This window comes from Myxine glutinosa, chromosome 2, assembly GCF_964187855.1.
Source record: "Myxine glutinosa chromosome 2, kmMyxGlut1.1, whole genome shotgun sequence".
In the NCBI taxonomy this organism is placed as follows: domain Eukaryota; kingdom Metazoa; phylum Chordata; class Myxini; order Myxiniformes; family Myxinidae; genus Myxine; species Myxine glutinosa.
Window position 1 is genome coordinate 2,478,386 of NC_136262.1, and position 16,609 is coordinate 2,494,994.

A 16,609-nucleotide genomic window follows, 5' to 3' on the forward strand; every position below is an offset into this window, starting at 1 on the left:
TCTATTTTGTGGAAGAGGAAAACACAATGTAAAATCTATTTTGTGGAAGAGGAAAACCCAATGTAAAATCTATTTTGTGGGAGAGGGAAACACAATGTAAAATCTATTTTGTGGAAGAGGAAAACACAATGTAAAATCTATTTTGTGGAAGAGGAAAACCCAATGTAAAATCTATTTTGTGGAAGAGGAAAACACAATGTAAAATCTATTTTGTGGAAGAGGAAAACCCAATGTAAAATCTATTTTGTGGAAGAGGAAAACACAATGTAAAATCTATTTTGTGGAAGAGGAAAACCCAATGTAAAATCTATTTGTGGGAGAGGGAAACACAATGTAAAATCTATTTTGTGGAAGAGGAAAACCCAGTATGAAATCTGTTTTGTGGAAGAGGAAAACCCAGTATGAAATCTGTTTTGTGGAAGAGGAAAACCCAGTATGAAATCTATTTGTGGAAGAGGAAAACCCAGTATGAAATCTATTTTGTGGAAAAGGCAAAACCAATGTAAAATCTATTTTGTGGAAGAGGAAAACCCAATGTAAAATCTATTTTGTGGAAGAGGAAAACCCAATGTAAAATATATTTTGTGGACGAGGAAAACCCAGTATGAAATCTATTTTGTGGAAGAGGAAAACCCAGTATGAAATCCATTTTGTGGAAGAGGAAAACCCAATGTAAAATCTATTTTGTGGACGAGGAAAACCCAGTATGAAATCTATTTTGTGGAAGAGGAAAACCCAATGTAAAATCTATTTGTGGAAGAGGAAAACCCAATGTAAAATCTATTTGTGGAAGAGGAAAACCCAATGTAAAATCTATTTGTGGAAGAGGAAAGCCCAGTGTGAAATCTATTTTGTGGAAGAGGAAAGCCCAGTGTGAAATCTATTTTGTGGAAGAGGAAAACCCAGTATGAAATCTATTTTGTGGAAGAGGAAAACCCAATGTAAAATCTATTTGTGGAAGAGGAAAACCCAATGTAAAATCTATTTGTGGAAGAGGAAAGCCCAGTGTGAAATCTATTTTGTGGAAGAGGAAAACCCAGTATGAAATCTATTTTGTGGAAGAGGAAAACCCAATGTAAAATCTATTTGTGGAAGAGGAAAACCCAATGTAAAATCTATTTGTGGAAGAGGAAAACCCAATGTTAAATCTATTTTGTGGAAGAGGAAAATCCAATGTAAAATCTATTTTGTGGAAGAGGAAAACCCAATGTTAAATCTATTTTGTGGAAGAGGAAATCCCAGTATGAAATCTATTTTGTGGAAGAGGAAAATCCAATGTAAAATCTATTTTGTGGAAGAGGAAAACCCAGTATGAAATCTATTTTGTGGAAAAGGAAAACCCAGTATGAAATCTATTTTGTGGAAGAGGAAAACCCAGTATGAAATCTATTTTCTGGAAGAGAAAAACCCAATGTAAAATCTATTTTGTGGAAGAGGAAACCCCAGTGTGAAATCTATTTTGTGGAAGAGGAAAACCCAGTATGAAATCTATTTTCTGGAAGAGAAAAACCCAATGTAAAATCTATTTTGTGGAAGAGGAAAACCCAGTATGAAATCTATTTTGTGGAAGAGGAAAACTCAATGTTAAATATATTTTGTGGAAGAGGAAAACCCAGTATGAAATCTATTTTCTGGAAGAGGAAAATCCAATGTAAAATCTATTTTGTGGAAGAGGAAAACCCAGTGTGAAATCTATTTTGTGGAAGAGGAAAACCCAGTATGAAATCTATTTTGTGGAAGAGGAAAATCCAATGTAAAATCTATTTTGTGGAAGAGGAAAACCCAATGTAAAATCTATTTTGTGGAAGAGGAAAACCCAGTGTGAAATCTATTTTGTGGAAAAGGAAAACCCAGCGTGAAATCTATTTTGTGGAAGAGGAAAACCCAATGTAAAATCTATTTTGTGGAAGAGGAAAACCCAGTATGAAATCTATTTTGTGGAAAAGGAAAACCCAGCGTGAAATCTATTTTCTGGAAGAGAAAAACCCAATGTAAAATCTATTTTGTGGAAGAGGAAAACCCAATGTTAAATATATTTTCTGGAAGAGGAAAACCCAGTATGAAATCTATTTTGTGGAAGAGGAAAACTCAATGTTAAATCTATTTTGTGGAAGAGGAAAACCCAGTGTGAAATCTATTTTGTGGAAGAGGAAAACTCAATGTTAAATCTATTTTGTGGAAGAGGAAAACCCAATGTAAAATCTATTTTGTGGAAGAGGAAAACCCAATGTAAAATCTATTTTGTGGAAGAGGAAAACCCAGTATGAAATCTATTTTGTGGAAGAGGAAAACTCAATGTTAAATCTATTTTGTGGAAGAGGAAAACCCAGTGTGAAATCTATTTTGTGGAAGAGGAAAACTCAATGTTAAATCTATTTTGTGGAAGAGGAAAACCCAATGTTAAATCTATTTTGTGGAAGAGGAAAACCCAATGTAAAATCTATTTTGTGGAAGAGGAAAACCCAATGTAAAATCTATTTTGTGGAAGAGGAAAACCCAGTGTGAAATCTATTTTGTGGAAGAGGAAAACCCAATGTAAAATCTATTTTGTGGAAGAGGAAAACCCAGTATGAAATCTATTTTCTGGAAGAGGAAAATCCAATGTAAAATCTATTTTGTGGAAGAGGAAAACCCAATGTAAAATCTATTTTGTGGAAGAGGAAAACCCAGTGTGAAATCTATTTTGTGGAAGAGGAAAACCCAGTATGAAATCTATTTTGTGGAAGAGGAAAATCCAATGTAAAATCTATTTTGTGGAAGAGGAAAACCCAATGTAAAATCTATTTTGTGGAAGAGGAAAACCCAGTGTGAAATCTATTTTGTGGAAAAGGAAAACCCAGCGTGAAATCTATTTTGTGGAAGAGGAAAACCCAATGTAAAATCTATTTTGTGGAAAAGGCAAAACCAATGTAAAATCTATTTTGTGGAAGAGGAAAACCCAATGTAAAATCTATTTTGTGGACGAGGAAAACCCAGTATGAAATCTATTTTGTGGAAGAGGAAAACCCAGTATGAAATCCATTTTGTGGAAGAGGAAAACCCAATGTAAAATCTATTTTGTGGACGAGGAAAACCCAGTATGAAATCTATTTTGTGGAAGAGGAAAACCCAATGTAAAATCTATTTGTGGAAGAGGAAAACCCAATGTAAAATCTATTTGTGGAAGAGGAAAGCCCAGTGTGAAATCTATTTTGTGGAAGAGGAAAACCCAGTATGAAATCTATTTTGTGGAAGAGGAAAACCCAATGTAAAATCTATTTGTGGAAGAGGAAAACCCAATGTAAAATCTATTTGTGGAAGAGGAAAGCCCAGTGTGAAATCTATTTTGTGGAAGAGGAAAACCCAGTATGAAATCTATTTTGTGGAAGAGGAAAACCCAATGTAAAATCTATTTGTGGAAGAGGAAAACCCAATGTAAAATCTATTTGTGGAAGAGGAAAACCCAATGTAAAATCTATTTGTGGAAGAGGAAAGCCCAGTGTGAAATCTATTTTGTGGAAGAGGAAAACCCAGTATGAAATCTATTTTGTGGAAGAGGAAAACCCAATGTAAAATCTATTTGTGGAAGAGGAAAGCCCAGTGTGAAATCTATTTTGTGGAAGAGGAAAACCCAATGTCAAATCTATTTGTGGAAGAGGAAAATCCAATGTAAAATCTATTTTGTGGAAGAGGAAAACCCAATGTAAAATCTATTTGTGGAAGAGGAAAATCCAATGTTAAATCTATTTTGTGGAAGAGGAAAATCCAATGTAAAATCTATTTTGTGGAAGAGGAAAACCCAATGTCAAATCTATTTGTGGAAGAGGAAAATCCAATGTTAAATCTATTTTGTGGAAGAGGAAATCCCAGTATGAAATCTATTTTGTGGAAGAGGAAAATCCAATGTAAAATCTATTTTGTGGAAGAGGAAAACCCAGTATGAAATCTATTTTGTGGAAAAGGAAAACCCAGTATGAAATCTATTTTGTGGAAGAGGAAAACCCAGTATGAAATCTATTTTCTGGAAGAGAAAAACCCAATGTAAAATCTATTTTGTGGAAGAGGAAACCCAGTATGAAATCTATTTTGTGGAAGAGGAAAACTCAATGTTAAATATATTTTGTGGAAGAGGAAAACCCAATGTTAAATATATTTTCTGGAAGAGGAAAACCCAGTATGAAATCTATTTTGTGGAAGAGGAAAACTCAATGTTAAATCTATTTTGTGGAAGAGGAAAACCCAGTGTGAAATCTATTTTGTGGAAGAGGAAAACCCAGTATGAAATCTATTTTCTGGAAGAGGAAAATCCAATGTAAAATCTATTTTGTGGAAGAGGAAATCCCAGTATGAAATCTATTTTGTGGAAGAGGAAAATCCAATGTAAAATCTATTTGTGGAAGAGGAAAACCCAGTATGAAATCTATTTTGTGGAAGAGGAAAATCCAATGTAAAATCTATTTTGTGGAAGAGGAAAACCCAATGTCAAATCTATTTGTGGAAGAGGAAAATCCAATGTTAAATCTATTTTGTGGAAGAGGAAATCCCAGTGTGAAATCTATTTTGTGGAAGAGGAAAACCCAGTATGAAATCTATTTTGTGGAAGAGGAAAATCCAATGTAAAATCTATTTTGTGGAAGAGGAAAACCCAATGTAAAATCTATTTTGTGGAAGAGGAAAACCCAGTGTGAAATCTATTTTGTGGAAAAGGAAAACCCAGCGTGAAATCTATTTTGTGGAAGAGGAAAACCCAATGTAAAATCTATTTTGTGGAAGAGGAAAACCCAGTATGAAATCTATTTTGTGGAAAAGGAAAACCCAGCGTGAAATCTATTTTCTGGAAGAGAAAAACCCAATGTAAAATCTATTTTCTGGAAGAGGAAAACCCAGTATGAAATCTATTTTGTGGAAGAGGAAAACTCAATGTTAAATCTATTTTGTGGAAGAGGAAAACCCAGTGTGAAATCTATTTTGTGGAAGAGGAAAACCCAGTATGAAATCTATTTTCTGGAAGAGGAAAATCCAATGTAAAATCTATTTTGTGGAAGAGGAAAACCCAATGTAAAATCTATTTTGTGGAAGAGGAAAACCCAGTGTGAAATCTATTTTGTGGAAGAGGAAAACCCAGTATGAAATCTATTTTGTGGAAGAGGAAAATCCAATGTAAAATCTATTTTGTGGAAGAGGAAAACCCAATGTAAAATCTATTTTGTGGAAGAGGAAAACCCAGTGTGAAATCTATTTTGTGGAAAAGGAAAACCCAGCGTGAAATCTATTTTGTGGAAGAGGAAAACCCAATGTTAAATATATTTTCTGGAAGAAGAAAACCCAATGTTAAATATATTTTCTGGAAGAGGAAAACCCAGTATGAAATCTATTTTGTGGAAAAGGAAAACTCAATGTTAAATCTATTTTGTGGAAGAGGAAAACCCAATGTTAAATCTATTTTGTGGAAGAGGAAATCCCAGTATGAAATCTATTTTGTGGAAGAGGAAAACCCAGTATGAAATCTATTTTGTGGAAGAGGAAAACCCAATGTAAAATCTATTTGTGGAAGAGGAAAACCCAATGTAAAATCTATTTTGTGGAAGAGGAAAACTCAATGTTAAATCTATTTTGTGGAAGAGGAAAACCCAATGTTAAATCTATTTTGTGGAAGAGGAAATCCCAGTATGAAATCTATTTTGTGGAAGAGGAAAACCCAGTATGAAATCTATTTTGTGGAAGAGGAAAACCCAATGTAAAATCTATTTTGTGGAAGAGGAAAACCCAATGTAAAATCTATTTTGTGGAAGAGGAAAATCCAATGTAAAATCTATTTTGTGGAAGAGGAAAACCCAATGTAAAATCTATTTTGTGGAAGAGGAAAATCCAATGTAAAATCTATTTGTGGAAGAGGAAAGCCCAGTGTGAAATCTATTTTGTGGAAGAGGAAAACCCAATGTAAAATCTATTTTGTGGAAGAGGAAAACCCAATGTAAAATCTATTTGTGGAAGAGGAAAACCCAATGTTAAATCTATTTTGTGGAAGAGGAAATCCCAGTATGAAATCTATTTTGTGGAAGAGGAAAACCCAGTATGAAATCTATTTTGTGGAAGAGGAAAACCCAATGTAAAATCTATTTGTGGAAGAGGAAAACCCAATGTCAAATCTATTTTGTGGAAGAGGAAAACCCAATGTAAAATCTATTTGTGGAAGAGGAAAACCCAATGTTAAATCTATTTTGTGGAAGAGGAAAACCCAATGTCAAATCTATTTTGTGGAAGAGGAAACCCCAGTATGAAATCTATTTTCTGGAAGAGGAAAATCCAATGTTCAATCTATTTTGTGGAAGAGGAAAATCCAATGTAAAATCTATTTTGTGGAAGAGGAAAACCCAATGTTAAATCTATTTTGTGGAAGAGGAAAACCCAATGTAAAATCTATTTTGTGGAAGAGGAAAACCCAGTATGAAATCTATTTTGTGGAAAAGGAAAACCCAGCGTGAAATCTATTTTGTGGAAGAGGAAAACCCAATGTTAAATATATTTTCTGGAAGAGGAAAACCCAGCGTGAAATCTATTTTGTGGAAGAGGAAAACCCAATGTTAAATATATTTTGTGGAAGAGGAAAACCCAGCGTGAAATCTATTTTGTGGAAGAGGAAAACCCAATGTTAAATATATTTTGTGGAAGAGGAAAACCCAGCGTGAAATCTATTTTGTGGAAGAGGAAAACCCAATGTTAAATATATTTTGTGGAAGAGGAAAACCCAGCGTGAAATCTATTTTGTGGAAGAGGAAAACCCAATGTTAAATATATTTTCTGGAAGAGGAAAACCCAGTATGAAATCTATTTTGTGGAAAAGGAAAACCCAGTATGAAATCTATTTTGTGGAAGAGGAAAACTCAATGTTAAATCTATTTTGTGGAAGAGGAAAACCCAGCGTGAAATCTATTTTGTGGAAGAGGAAAACCCAATGTTAAATATATTTTCTGGAAGAGGAAAACCCAGTATGAAATCTATTTTGTGGAAAAGGAAAACCCAGCGTGAAATCTATTTTGTGGAAGAGGAAAACCCAATGTTAAATATATTTTCTGGAAGAGGAAAACCCAATGTTAAATCTATTTTGTGGAATAGGAAAATCCAATGTTAAATCTATTTTGTGGAAGAGGAAAATCCAATGTAAAATCTATTTTGTGGAAGAGGAAAACCCAGTATGAAATCTATTTTGTGGAAAAGGAAAATCCAATGTAAAATCTATTTTGTGGAAGAGGAAAACCCAGTATGAAATCTATTTTGTGGAAGAGGAAAATCCAATGTAAAATCTATTTTGTGGAAAAGGAAAATCCAATGTAAAATCTATTTTGTGGAAGAGGAAAACCCAGTATGAAATCTATTTTGTGGAAGAGGAAAATCCAATGTAAAATCTATTTTGTGGAAGAGGAAAACCCAGTATGAAATCTATTTTGTGGAAGAGGAAAACCCAGCGTGAAATCTATTTTGTGGAAGAGGAAAACCCAATGTTAAATATATTTTCTGGAAGAGGAAAACCCAGTATGAAATCTATTTTGTGGAAGAGGAAAACCCAGTATGAAATCTATTTTGTGGAAGAGGAAAATCCAATGTAAAATCTATTTTGTGGAAGAGGAAAACCCAATGTAAAATCTATTTTGTGGAAGAGGAAAACCCAATGTTAAATCTATTTTGTGGAAGAGGAAAACCCAATGTTAAATCTATTTTCTGGAAGAGGAAAACCCAGTATGAAATCTATTTTGTGGAAGAGGAAAACCCAATGTAAAATCTATTTTGTGGAAGAGGAAAACCCAGTATGAAATCTATTTTGTGGAAGAGGAAAATCCAATGTAAAATCTATTTTGTGGAAGAGGAAAACCCAATGTTAAATCTATTTTCTGGAAGAGGAAAACCCAGTATGAAATCTATTTTGTGGAAGAGGAAAACCCAATGTAAAATCTATTTGTGGAAGAGGAAAACCCAGTATGAAATCTATTTTGTGGAAGAGGAAAACCCAATGTAAAATCTATTTGTGGAAGAGGAAAGCCCAGTGTGAAATCTATTTTGTGGAAGAGGAAAACCCAGTGTGAAATCTATTTTGTGGAAGAGGAAAACCCAATGTAAAATCTATTTTGTGGAAGAGGAAAACCCAGTATGAAATCTATTTTGTGGAAAAGGAAAACCCAATGTAAAATCTATTTTGTGGAAGAGGAAAACCCAATGTAAAATCTATTTGTGGAAGAGGAAAACCCAATGTAAAATCTATTTGTGGAAGAGGAAAACCCAGTATGAAATCTATTTTGTGGAAGAGGAAAACCCAATGTAAAATCTATTTTGTGGAAGAGGAAAACCCAGTATGAAATCTATTTTGTGGAAGAGGAAAACCCAATGTAAAATCTATTTTGTGGAAGAGGAAAACCCAGTATGAAATCTATTTTGTGGAAGAGGAAAACCCAATGTAAAATCTATTTGTGGAAGAGGAAAACCCAGTATGAAATCTATTTTGTGGAAGAGGAAAACCCAATGTAAAATCTATTTTGTGGAAGAGGAAAACCCAATGTAAAATCTATTTTGTGGAAGAGGAAAACCCAATGTAAAATCTATTTTGTGGAAGAGGAAACCCCAATGTAAAATCTATTTTGTGGAAGAGGAAAACCCAATGTAAAATCTATTTTGTGGAAGAGGAAAACCCAATGTAAAATCTATTTGTGGAAGAGGAAAACCCAGTATGAAATCTATTTTGTGGAAGAGGAAAACCCAATGTAAAATCTATTTTGTGGAAGAGGAAAACCCAATGTAAAATCTATTTGTGGAAGAGGAAAACCCAGTATGAAATCTATTTTGTGGAAGAAACTTTGTTTCACTGTCAGAATCCAGAAATACAGATGGCCAATGTCACAATGGAAGAAACTTAGATACTGTCAGGATGGTCCTTTTAGTCGCCATGTACATGTGTTGCATGCTCAGTAGAAAATCCCACCAGGCCTAGAATTTAAATTAACCGATTGTTGTTGACAATATTTTGCCCCTTGCTCAAGTGCCAATGGCGTTACGACTAGCAACATAGTGCTACAAAATAATAACAACACCTTATGTTCATTCTCTTTACTGTGAGCTCACCTGCCCCAGTGCACAGCCAGGTTTTGACCAATGGAGGGAAGCAGCGTTTCAGGGCCATGGTCCCAGGTACATTGTGCCACCCACGATGAAGCCGAATGTGCAAGCTCTTCATCCCAGCTCTGTACAATCAGACAACCTTTTCAGTATGCATGAAGCAAATTTATCATTGGTTGTTTTGAGGTCAGATTAACCTCAAAAAACGTAAGATTTGTGAGTGTGTTCACATGTAAGAGTATTGTAATGCCCAGAAGCAGAATTTTATGCCTGAAAGAAAACAAGGTTTTTACTCTTATGTCCATTTTATTAATGTCCTCGATGTTAATGAGCCTTGACGTGAGAGAGGCTACAGTGCAGCTGAGTGTGGTGGAACAGCCATGATGAGGTAAGCAGTTTTCTTTTATCTGATATTCTTTACGATTATGGCAGCAGCAACAACAACAACAACAACAACACAAAACAAGGCAACCTATGAGCAATCCGTTTCTCATCCTTGCTGGTCTTGTTACCTCCACCACGAAAGGTGGATGGTTTGTCTGTCAGTCCACTTGTTTGCCTGTGAGCTGGATATCTAAAAGAGTTGTGGACGGATTCAGATGAAACTTGGTGGTCAGGTTGGATGTGAAACAAGGAATAATTGTTTCGATGTTGGTGAAAATCTGGATCCAGATACGATAATTTTAAAAGTGATTCTTCACCATTCAATGACAGGCCCAAAAACGATATATTGCATGATATCTTAAAGTTATGGACGGATTATGACTAAACTCGGTGGACGAGTTGGTTAGGTGACAAGAACACGCCGATTCGATTTTGGTTCAGGTTCGAATCCAGATCTGACCTATCAGTGGGATACAAGATGTAAACTGTTCAGCCTGACGGAGGTGTGGGCCATATGGAGTGCCATTCTAGTTGACATATAATCTCGAGGGAATACAAAGCATAAGAGGAACAACAGAGTTTGAATAATTAAACTACTTATGTGAGGGTAGAGCAAAACATGGCAGCAACAAAGGAAGAGTACGTTCGAGGAGAGACCCCCAAATAACATTACAATGGACTTCTACCCAAAAGGAGCTGTATGCAAAAATAACATTGATGTTTAAAAGATTATTTCAGCAACATTCTTGTAAGTGAGAGGGAAGCAGCAGAAAATAGTGAGTGCAGTATGAAAAGAGAGTAAAAGCAGTACAGTATGAAAAGAGGAAAAAGTACAGTATGAAGAGGAAAACCAACCACTACAGTATGAAACTAGAACGGCACTCGGTAGAGAGCATACCTCCACCTGGTAAACAGTTTATGTTTTGCATCCCACCGATAGGCCAGATCTGGATTAGGATCTGAACCAAAATCTAATCGGCTTGTTCTCATCACCGAACCAACTCGTCCACCGAGTTTAGTCACAACTTGTCCATAACTTTATTTAAATATCATGTAATATATCGCTTTTCGCCCGATCTCTCAATGGTGAAGAATCACTTAAAAATTAAATAATTATTGTAGCAGAATCCATATTCAGTTCATCAAAATCGAATCGAATAGTCCTTGTCAGACACCCAACCGGTCCACCAAATTTCGTCCAAATCCATCCACAACTTTTTGAGATACCTTGCTATGTATCGTTTTTGGTCCTATCTCCCAATGAAGAAGAATCACTTAAACATATTCTAGTAGCGGGATCCGAATCCGGATCTTCACCAAAATATAATCATGTCGTCCTTGTTACACATGCTACCTCTCTGCCAAATTTCGTCCGAATACGTCCACAACTTGAGATATTTTGTCCACAAACGGAGACAGATAGACAGGGGTGAAAACATAACCTCCATCCACCTTTGGTGGCGGAGGTAAAGCGAGGAAAAACAACCAGTACAGTATGAAAAAGGGGGAAACCAGTACAGTACAAAAGGAGAGGAAAGCCAGTACAGAATGAAAAAGGAGGAAACCAGTACAGTACAAAGAGGAAATCCAGTACAGTACAAAAACAGGAAATCCAGTACAGTCCAAAAGGAGTAAATCCAGTACAGTACAAAAAGAAATCCAGTACAGTACAAAAAGAGGAAACCCAGTACTGTACAAAAAGAGGAAATCCAGTGCAGTACAAAAAGAGGAAATCCAGTACAGTACAAAAAGAGGAAATCCAGTACAGTACAAAGAGGAAAACCAGTTGAATATTAAAAGTGAGGAAACCCAGTACAGTATGAAAAACACAACAGTACAGTATGAAAAACACAGAAGAACAGTACAGTATGCAAAACACAGAAGACAAGTACAGTATGAAAGGAGGAAAACCAGTACAGTTTTCAAACAACAGACTATGGGTTGTTTGATTTCGCCCCCCACCACCTCACAAAATAATTTTGGGATTCAAATTCTGTAAAAGAGATTTTAATGTAATGTATAACAAATTGGGTCCCTATATTATACTCTAGCGGTTACCGGAAGCATGACACAATTACCTTGCACCGGCCGATGACGTAACCGGCGAGCGGTCACTTGTCCGGACTCGCCCGGGCGTGTCCAGACTTGCCTTTCCTGGGCGAACACTTGGCTTACCTATTTGCATATCACGCCCCGCCTGAGAGGCATGGCTTGCGTGTGTTGAGCTTTACTTATAAATTGCCGCCCGTTCGATGGGCTGATTCAGTGCTTTTGAGTTCTTGCGAGTGAGCTGAAAATAAATAGCTCAGTGAAGCTTCATTCCTGGCGTCGTTCATTTTGTCCGGTTTTATCGTGCGAGCACAGCTCCCACAATTGGTGACCCCTTTTCAAGAACACGGCGATTGAGTCATCTGTAGCTTTGAAGCTCCCGGGATTTTGGGAATCACACGCGGCCGTCTGGTTCGCCCAAGCGGATTCTCAATTCGCCCTGCGGAACGTTACAGAGGACACGACGCACTACCACCATGTGGTCTCCGCGCTCAACGCCGCCACCGCTGCCCGGGTCCTGAGCTTCCTACAGAACCCGCCGAACGCCGACAAATACGGCACGCTCAAAGGCCTACGCCTCGGTGTGTTTGGACTCATGGAGACCGAATGTGCGCGACAACGACTCGACCTCCTGGAGCTGGGTGAGGCCCGTCCATCCGAGCGCATGGACCACATGCTTGCTCTACTCGGCGACCACAGCCCGGATTTCCTCTTCCGCGAGCTGTTCCTCCGGCAGCTACCTGGACAGGTACGGTTAGCTTTGGCTAACTCGCCCATCACGGACCCTCGCGCCCTGGCCAAGGAGGCCGATAAATTTTTCTCAGCCAGGCGACACGTCGGAGCGGCCGCCTGGAACCCTGGGCCGACCGAGGCAACGCCCGTGCCACGACCGGTGCCACCACCGGCTGAGTCAGCGCCACTGGCGGCAGCGGCTGCCACGACGCCCAGTCGACCGAACCCGACGCGACCGCCGGAGCCTCCACCAGAGCGGACCATGTGCTATTACCACGCCAGGTTCGGGCAGAAGGCCAGATCGTGCCGCCCACCGTGCACTTTCGGCAGGTCAGGAAACGACCAGGCCGGCGCTCGCTGCCTGCCATGAGCGTCGGCCATTCAGGCAGCCTTCTGTTTATCATGGACACAGCGTCCGGGCGGCGTTTTTTGTGCGACACCGGCACTCAGCTGAGCGTGATACCCGCCTCGGTGCAGGACAAACAGGCCGTGCTGTGCGGCCCCATCTTGGTCGCCGCAAACGGCTCCTCCATCTGCACCTTCGGTTTGTGCAGCGTCGCATTCTGCTTCGGGGGCCAGCGCTTCAGGTGGGACTTCATCACAGCGAACGTGCCCATGGCCTTGCTGGGTGCAGATTTTCTTTGCGTGCATGGGCTTTTGGTCGACGTCAAACGGCGTCTGCTCATCAATGCGGAGACCTTCAGCTCGCTCGCTTGCTTATTGAGCGGCTCCGCACCAACCAAGCTAGCCTGTGCGCTCCCGGCCATGGACCATTTCACCCGCCTACTCGCCGAGTTTCCCGCCCTCACGCAGCCGACGTTTTCGGCCGTCGCCATCAAGCACGGCATCGAACACCACATCCCGACCACAGGTCCCCCGGTCTACGCCAGGGCTCGCCGCCTTGACCCGGCCAAACTCGCCATGGCAAAGGCGGAATTCGACGCACTGGAGCGATTGGGCATTGTGCGGCGCTTGAATAGCGCGTGGGCCTCGCCCCTGCACATCATGCCCAAACTGGGTGGCGACCATGCGGCGATTACCGCCGCCTCAACGATGCCACCACCCCCGACCGGTACCCGATACCACACATACAGGACTTTTCCGCCCGTTTGGCGGGGCAGGTGATCTTTTCCAAGGTCGACCTCATTCGGGGCAACCACCAGGTACCCGTCCGGCCGGCCGACGTGCCGAAGACATCTGTAATTACACCTTTTGGCCTCTTCGAGTTCCTTCGCATGCCGTTCGGCCTTAAGAACGCGGCCCGGGCCTTCCAGCGGCTGATGCACAGCGTGCTGCGCGACCTCACCTTCCTTTTCGTTTACCTGGACGACATTCTCGTCGCCAAATTTCCGGGCGGAGCACCTCATCCACCTGCGCACACTTTTTGAGTGCCTCGGCCAGCACGGCCTCATCATCAACCCGGCGAAATGCCAGTTTGGCGTAACGGCCGTCGACTTCCTGGGGCACTGCATCACGAAGCGTGGGGCCGTCCCGCTGACTACCAAGGTGGAGGCAGTCACAAGTTTCCCACGCCCCCGCTCCATCAAGGCCCTACAGGAATTTTTGGGGATGGTAAATTTCTACCACCGGTTCGTGCCTCGCGCCGCCCAACTCATGCGCCCCCTGTACGAAGCCCTCCGGGGCAAGCCGGCCAAGCACGACATTGCCTGGACCACAGAGATGGACGCGGCATTCACGGGCGCTAAGCTGGCCCTCGCCAACGCGACCATGCTGGCGCTCCCGGCGCTCGACGCACCCATCGCCCTCACCACGGACGCTTCCGACTACGCAGTGGGCGCCGTGCATGAACAGTGGGTGAACGGGGCTTGGCAACCACTGGCCTTCTTCAGCCGGCAGCTTCGCCCTAATGAGCGCAAGTATAGCGCTTTCGACCGCGAGCTCCTCGGCCTTTACCTGGCTGTTCGCCACTTCCACCATCTTTTGGAGGGCCGCCCGTTCACGGCGTTTGTGGACCACAAACCCCTGGTCTTCGCCATTGCCAAGGTTACGGAGCCGTGGACGGCCCGCCAGCAGCGCCACCTCTGCCGTGTCCGAATTTACGACGGACATCCGGCACGTCACGGGCAAGGACAACGCTGTGGCCGATTGCCTCTCCCGGTCCGGCGCGAACACCGTCCACCTGGGTGTGGACTTCGCCAGCATGGTGGCCGACCAGACCGCCGACCCCACGGTGCAATCCCTCCAGACAGTGGACACAGGCCTGCGGTTGGCTGACGTCCCCTTCGAGGACACAGGCATGGTTCTCCTGTGCGACGTTTCCCTGGGCCAACCTCGCCCCATCGTGCCCACCGGATGGCAGCGGCACATTTTTGATGCCCTCCACGGCCTTTCCCACCCGGTCCGGAAAGCATCACAGAAGCTCGTGGCAGCAAAGTTTGTCTGGCACGGGCTCCGTAAGGACGTCCGCGACTGGGCCAATGCCTGTGTCGCCTGCCAATGCGCGAAGGTCCACCGGCACACCCAGGTCCCGTTGGCACCATTCGACGTGCCCGCGCGGCGCTTAGACTTAGACCACGCGGCGCTTAGCTTAGACCACAGGCCGAGCGGCCCCTAAAGAGGACCTGGTGGGACCCCTGCCCTCCTCGCGGGGCTTCACCCACCTCTTCACGATGGTGGACAGGACCACCAGGTGGCCGGAGGCTGTCCCGCTGGCATCAACGACATCCGCCGACATGGCGCAGGCCTGCATTGGCACCTGGATTGCCCGTTTTGGCACGCCCTCGGACATCTCCTCCGACAGAGGCCCACAATTCGCCTCCGAGCTTTGGGGCGCAGTCACCCAGGCCTTGGGGGTCAAGCTACACCACACCACGGCCTACCACCCCCAGGCCAATGGCTTGTGCGAGCAGTTCCACCGCTCGATGAAGGCTGCTCTCAGGGCCAGCCTCCAGGACGATGGTTGGGCCGACAGGCTCCCGTGGGTCCTATTGGGCCTCCGAGCGGCCCCTAAAGAGGACCTCCAGGCTTCCACCGCCATGCTGGTCTACGGCCAGCCACTGCGCGTGCCGGGCGAATTCCTCTCTGACGCCACCAGCCCCTGGTCCGCGGCTCGCCAACGTTCGGTCCTCCAGGAGGCCGCCAGGAGATTTGCCCCCGTGCCCACGTCCCACCACGGCTGCCCCCAACCCCACGTCCCCCCAGCACTTCGCACTGCGGAGTACATTTTTATCCGGCACGACGTACACCGGGGACTGCTCCGGCCGCCATACGATGGACCTTTCCAGGTCCTGAAGAGGGACGACAAGTCGTTCACCATCGACATCGGTGGCAAGCCGGACCGCATCTCCGTGGACCGCCTCAAGCCGGCCCATTTGGACCTCGACCAACCTCCACGGTTGGCCCTTCCTCCACGACGGGGCCGTCCATCAACCAAGCCCCCTGCCCGACCATCCACCGCCATGCCACCTACCACCCCCACACGAATCGCCAGGGGTCGTTTCGGCCGGGTCATCAAGACCCCCCTCAAACTGACTCTCCCGGTGCATGTTAATTCTGGGGGGGTGCATGTAGCGGTTACCGGAAGCATGACACAATTACCTTGCACCGGCCGATGACGCAACCGGCGAGCGGTCACTTGTCCGGACTCGCCCGGGCGTGTCCAGACTTGCCTTTCCCGGGCGAACACTTGGCTTACCTATTTGCATACCACGCCCCGCCTGAGAGGCGTGGCTTTTGTGTGTTGAGCTTTACTTATAAATTGCCGCCCGATTGATGGGCTGATTCAGTGCTTTTGAGTTCTTGCGAGTGAGCTGAAAATAAATAGCTCAGTGAAACTTCATTCCTGGCGTCGTTCATTTTGTCCGGTTTTATCGTGCGAGCATAGCTCCCACAATACATTACATAATCGTGAAATCCCTTATAATCAGGTATAACGAGGGATTTATGTTTAAGGAAAACTACACTATGTTTCCATTCTGCACTGTCTTATGGGTAGCAGCTCTCTGATGGCATGCATCAAGCATTAACACGACATCCATCACACATTAACATGACATCAATCGTACATTTACACGATACCCATCTACGTGTGTCGTGTCTGCATATCCAGCAATTGACATTTTATAGTGCGGTCTCCAATTCAGACTAGGTAGCTGAAAGGTAAGTTCACTTGATCTGTACCATCCTATTAGATAATATATCTCACAATATCACAGGTAAATGTCAAGAAAATAGAAAATTATGAAGTTAATTGTTAAATTATTATGGTTAAGTATTACATTAAAACTACTCTTCTGTTAAGGGAATTTAAAGATTGTTCAGTATTGTGGAGACTAGCAGGCACGCCGCACCACACGTCGTTTCAGAAGGATAGGCATATTTGACCATTTCGGGGTATTTA

The 16,609-nt window shown here is 42.7% G+C and overlaps 1 protein-coding gene across 1 annotated transcript in view; it reads right to left on the reverse strand.

Annotated features, from left to right (window-relative positions):
• Positions 1-16,609, reverse strand: part of LOC137422092 (cysteine-rich secretory protein LCCL domain-containing 2) — a 287,763-nt gene that overhangs the window by 249,457 nt on the left and 21,697 nt on the right. The window contains exon 3 of the mRNA XM_068108843.2: positions 9,091-9,209. Coding sequence (XP_067964944.2) covers positions 9,091-9,209 — 119 coding nt within the window. The remainder of the gene's footprint in view (positions 1-9,090; positions 9,210-16,609) is intronic.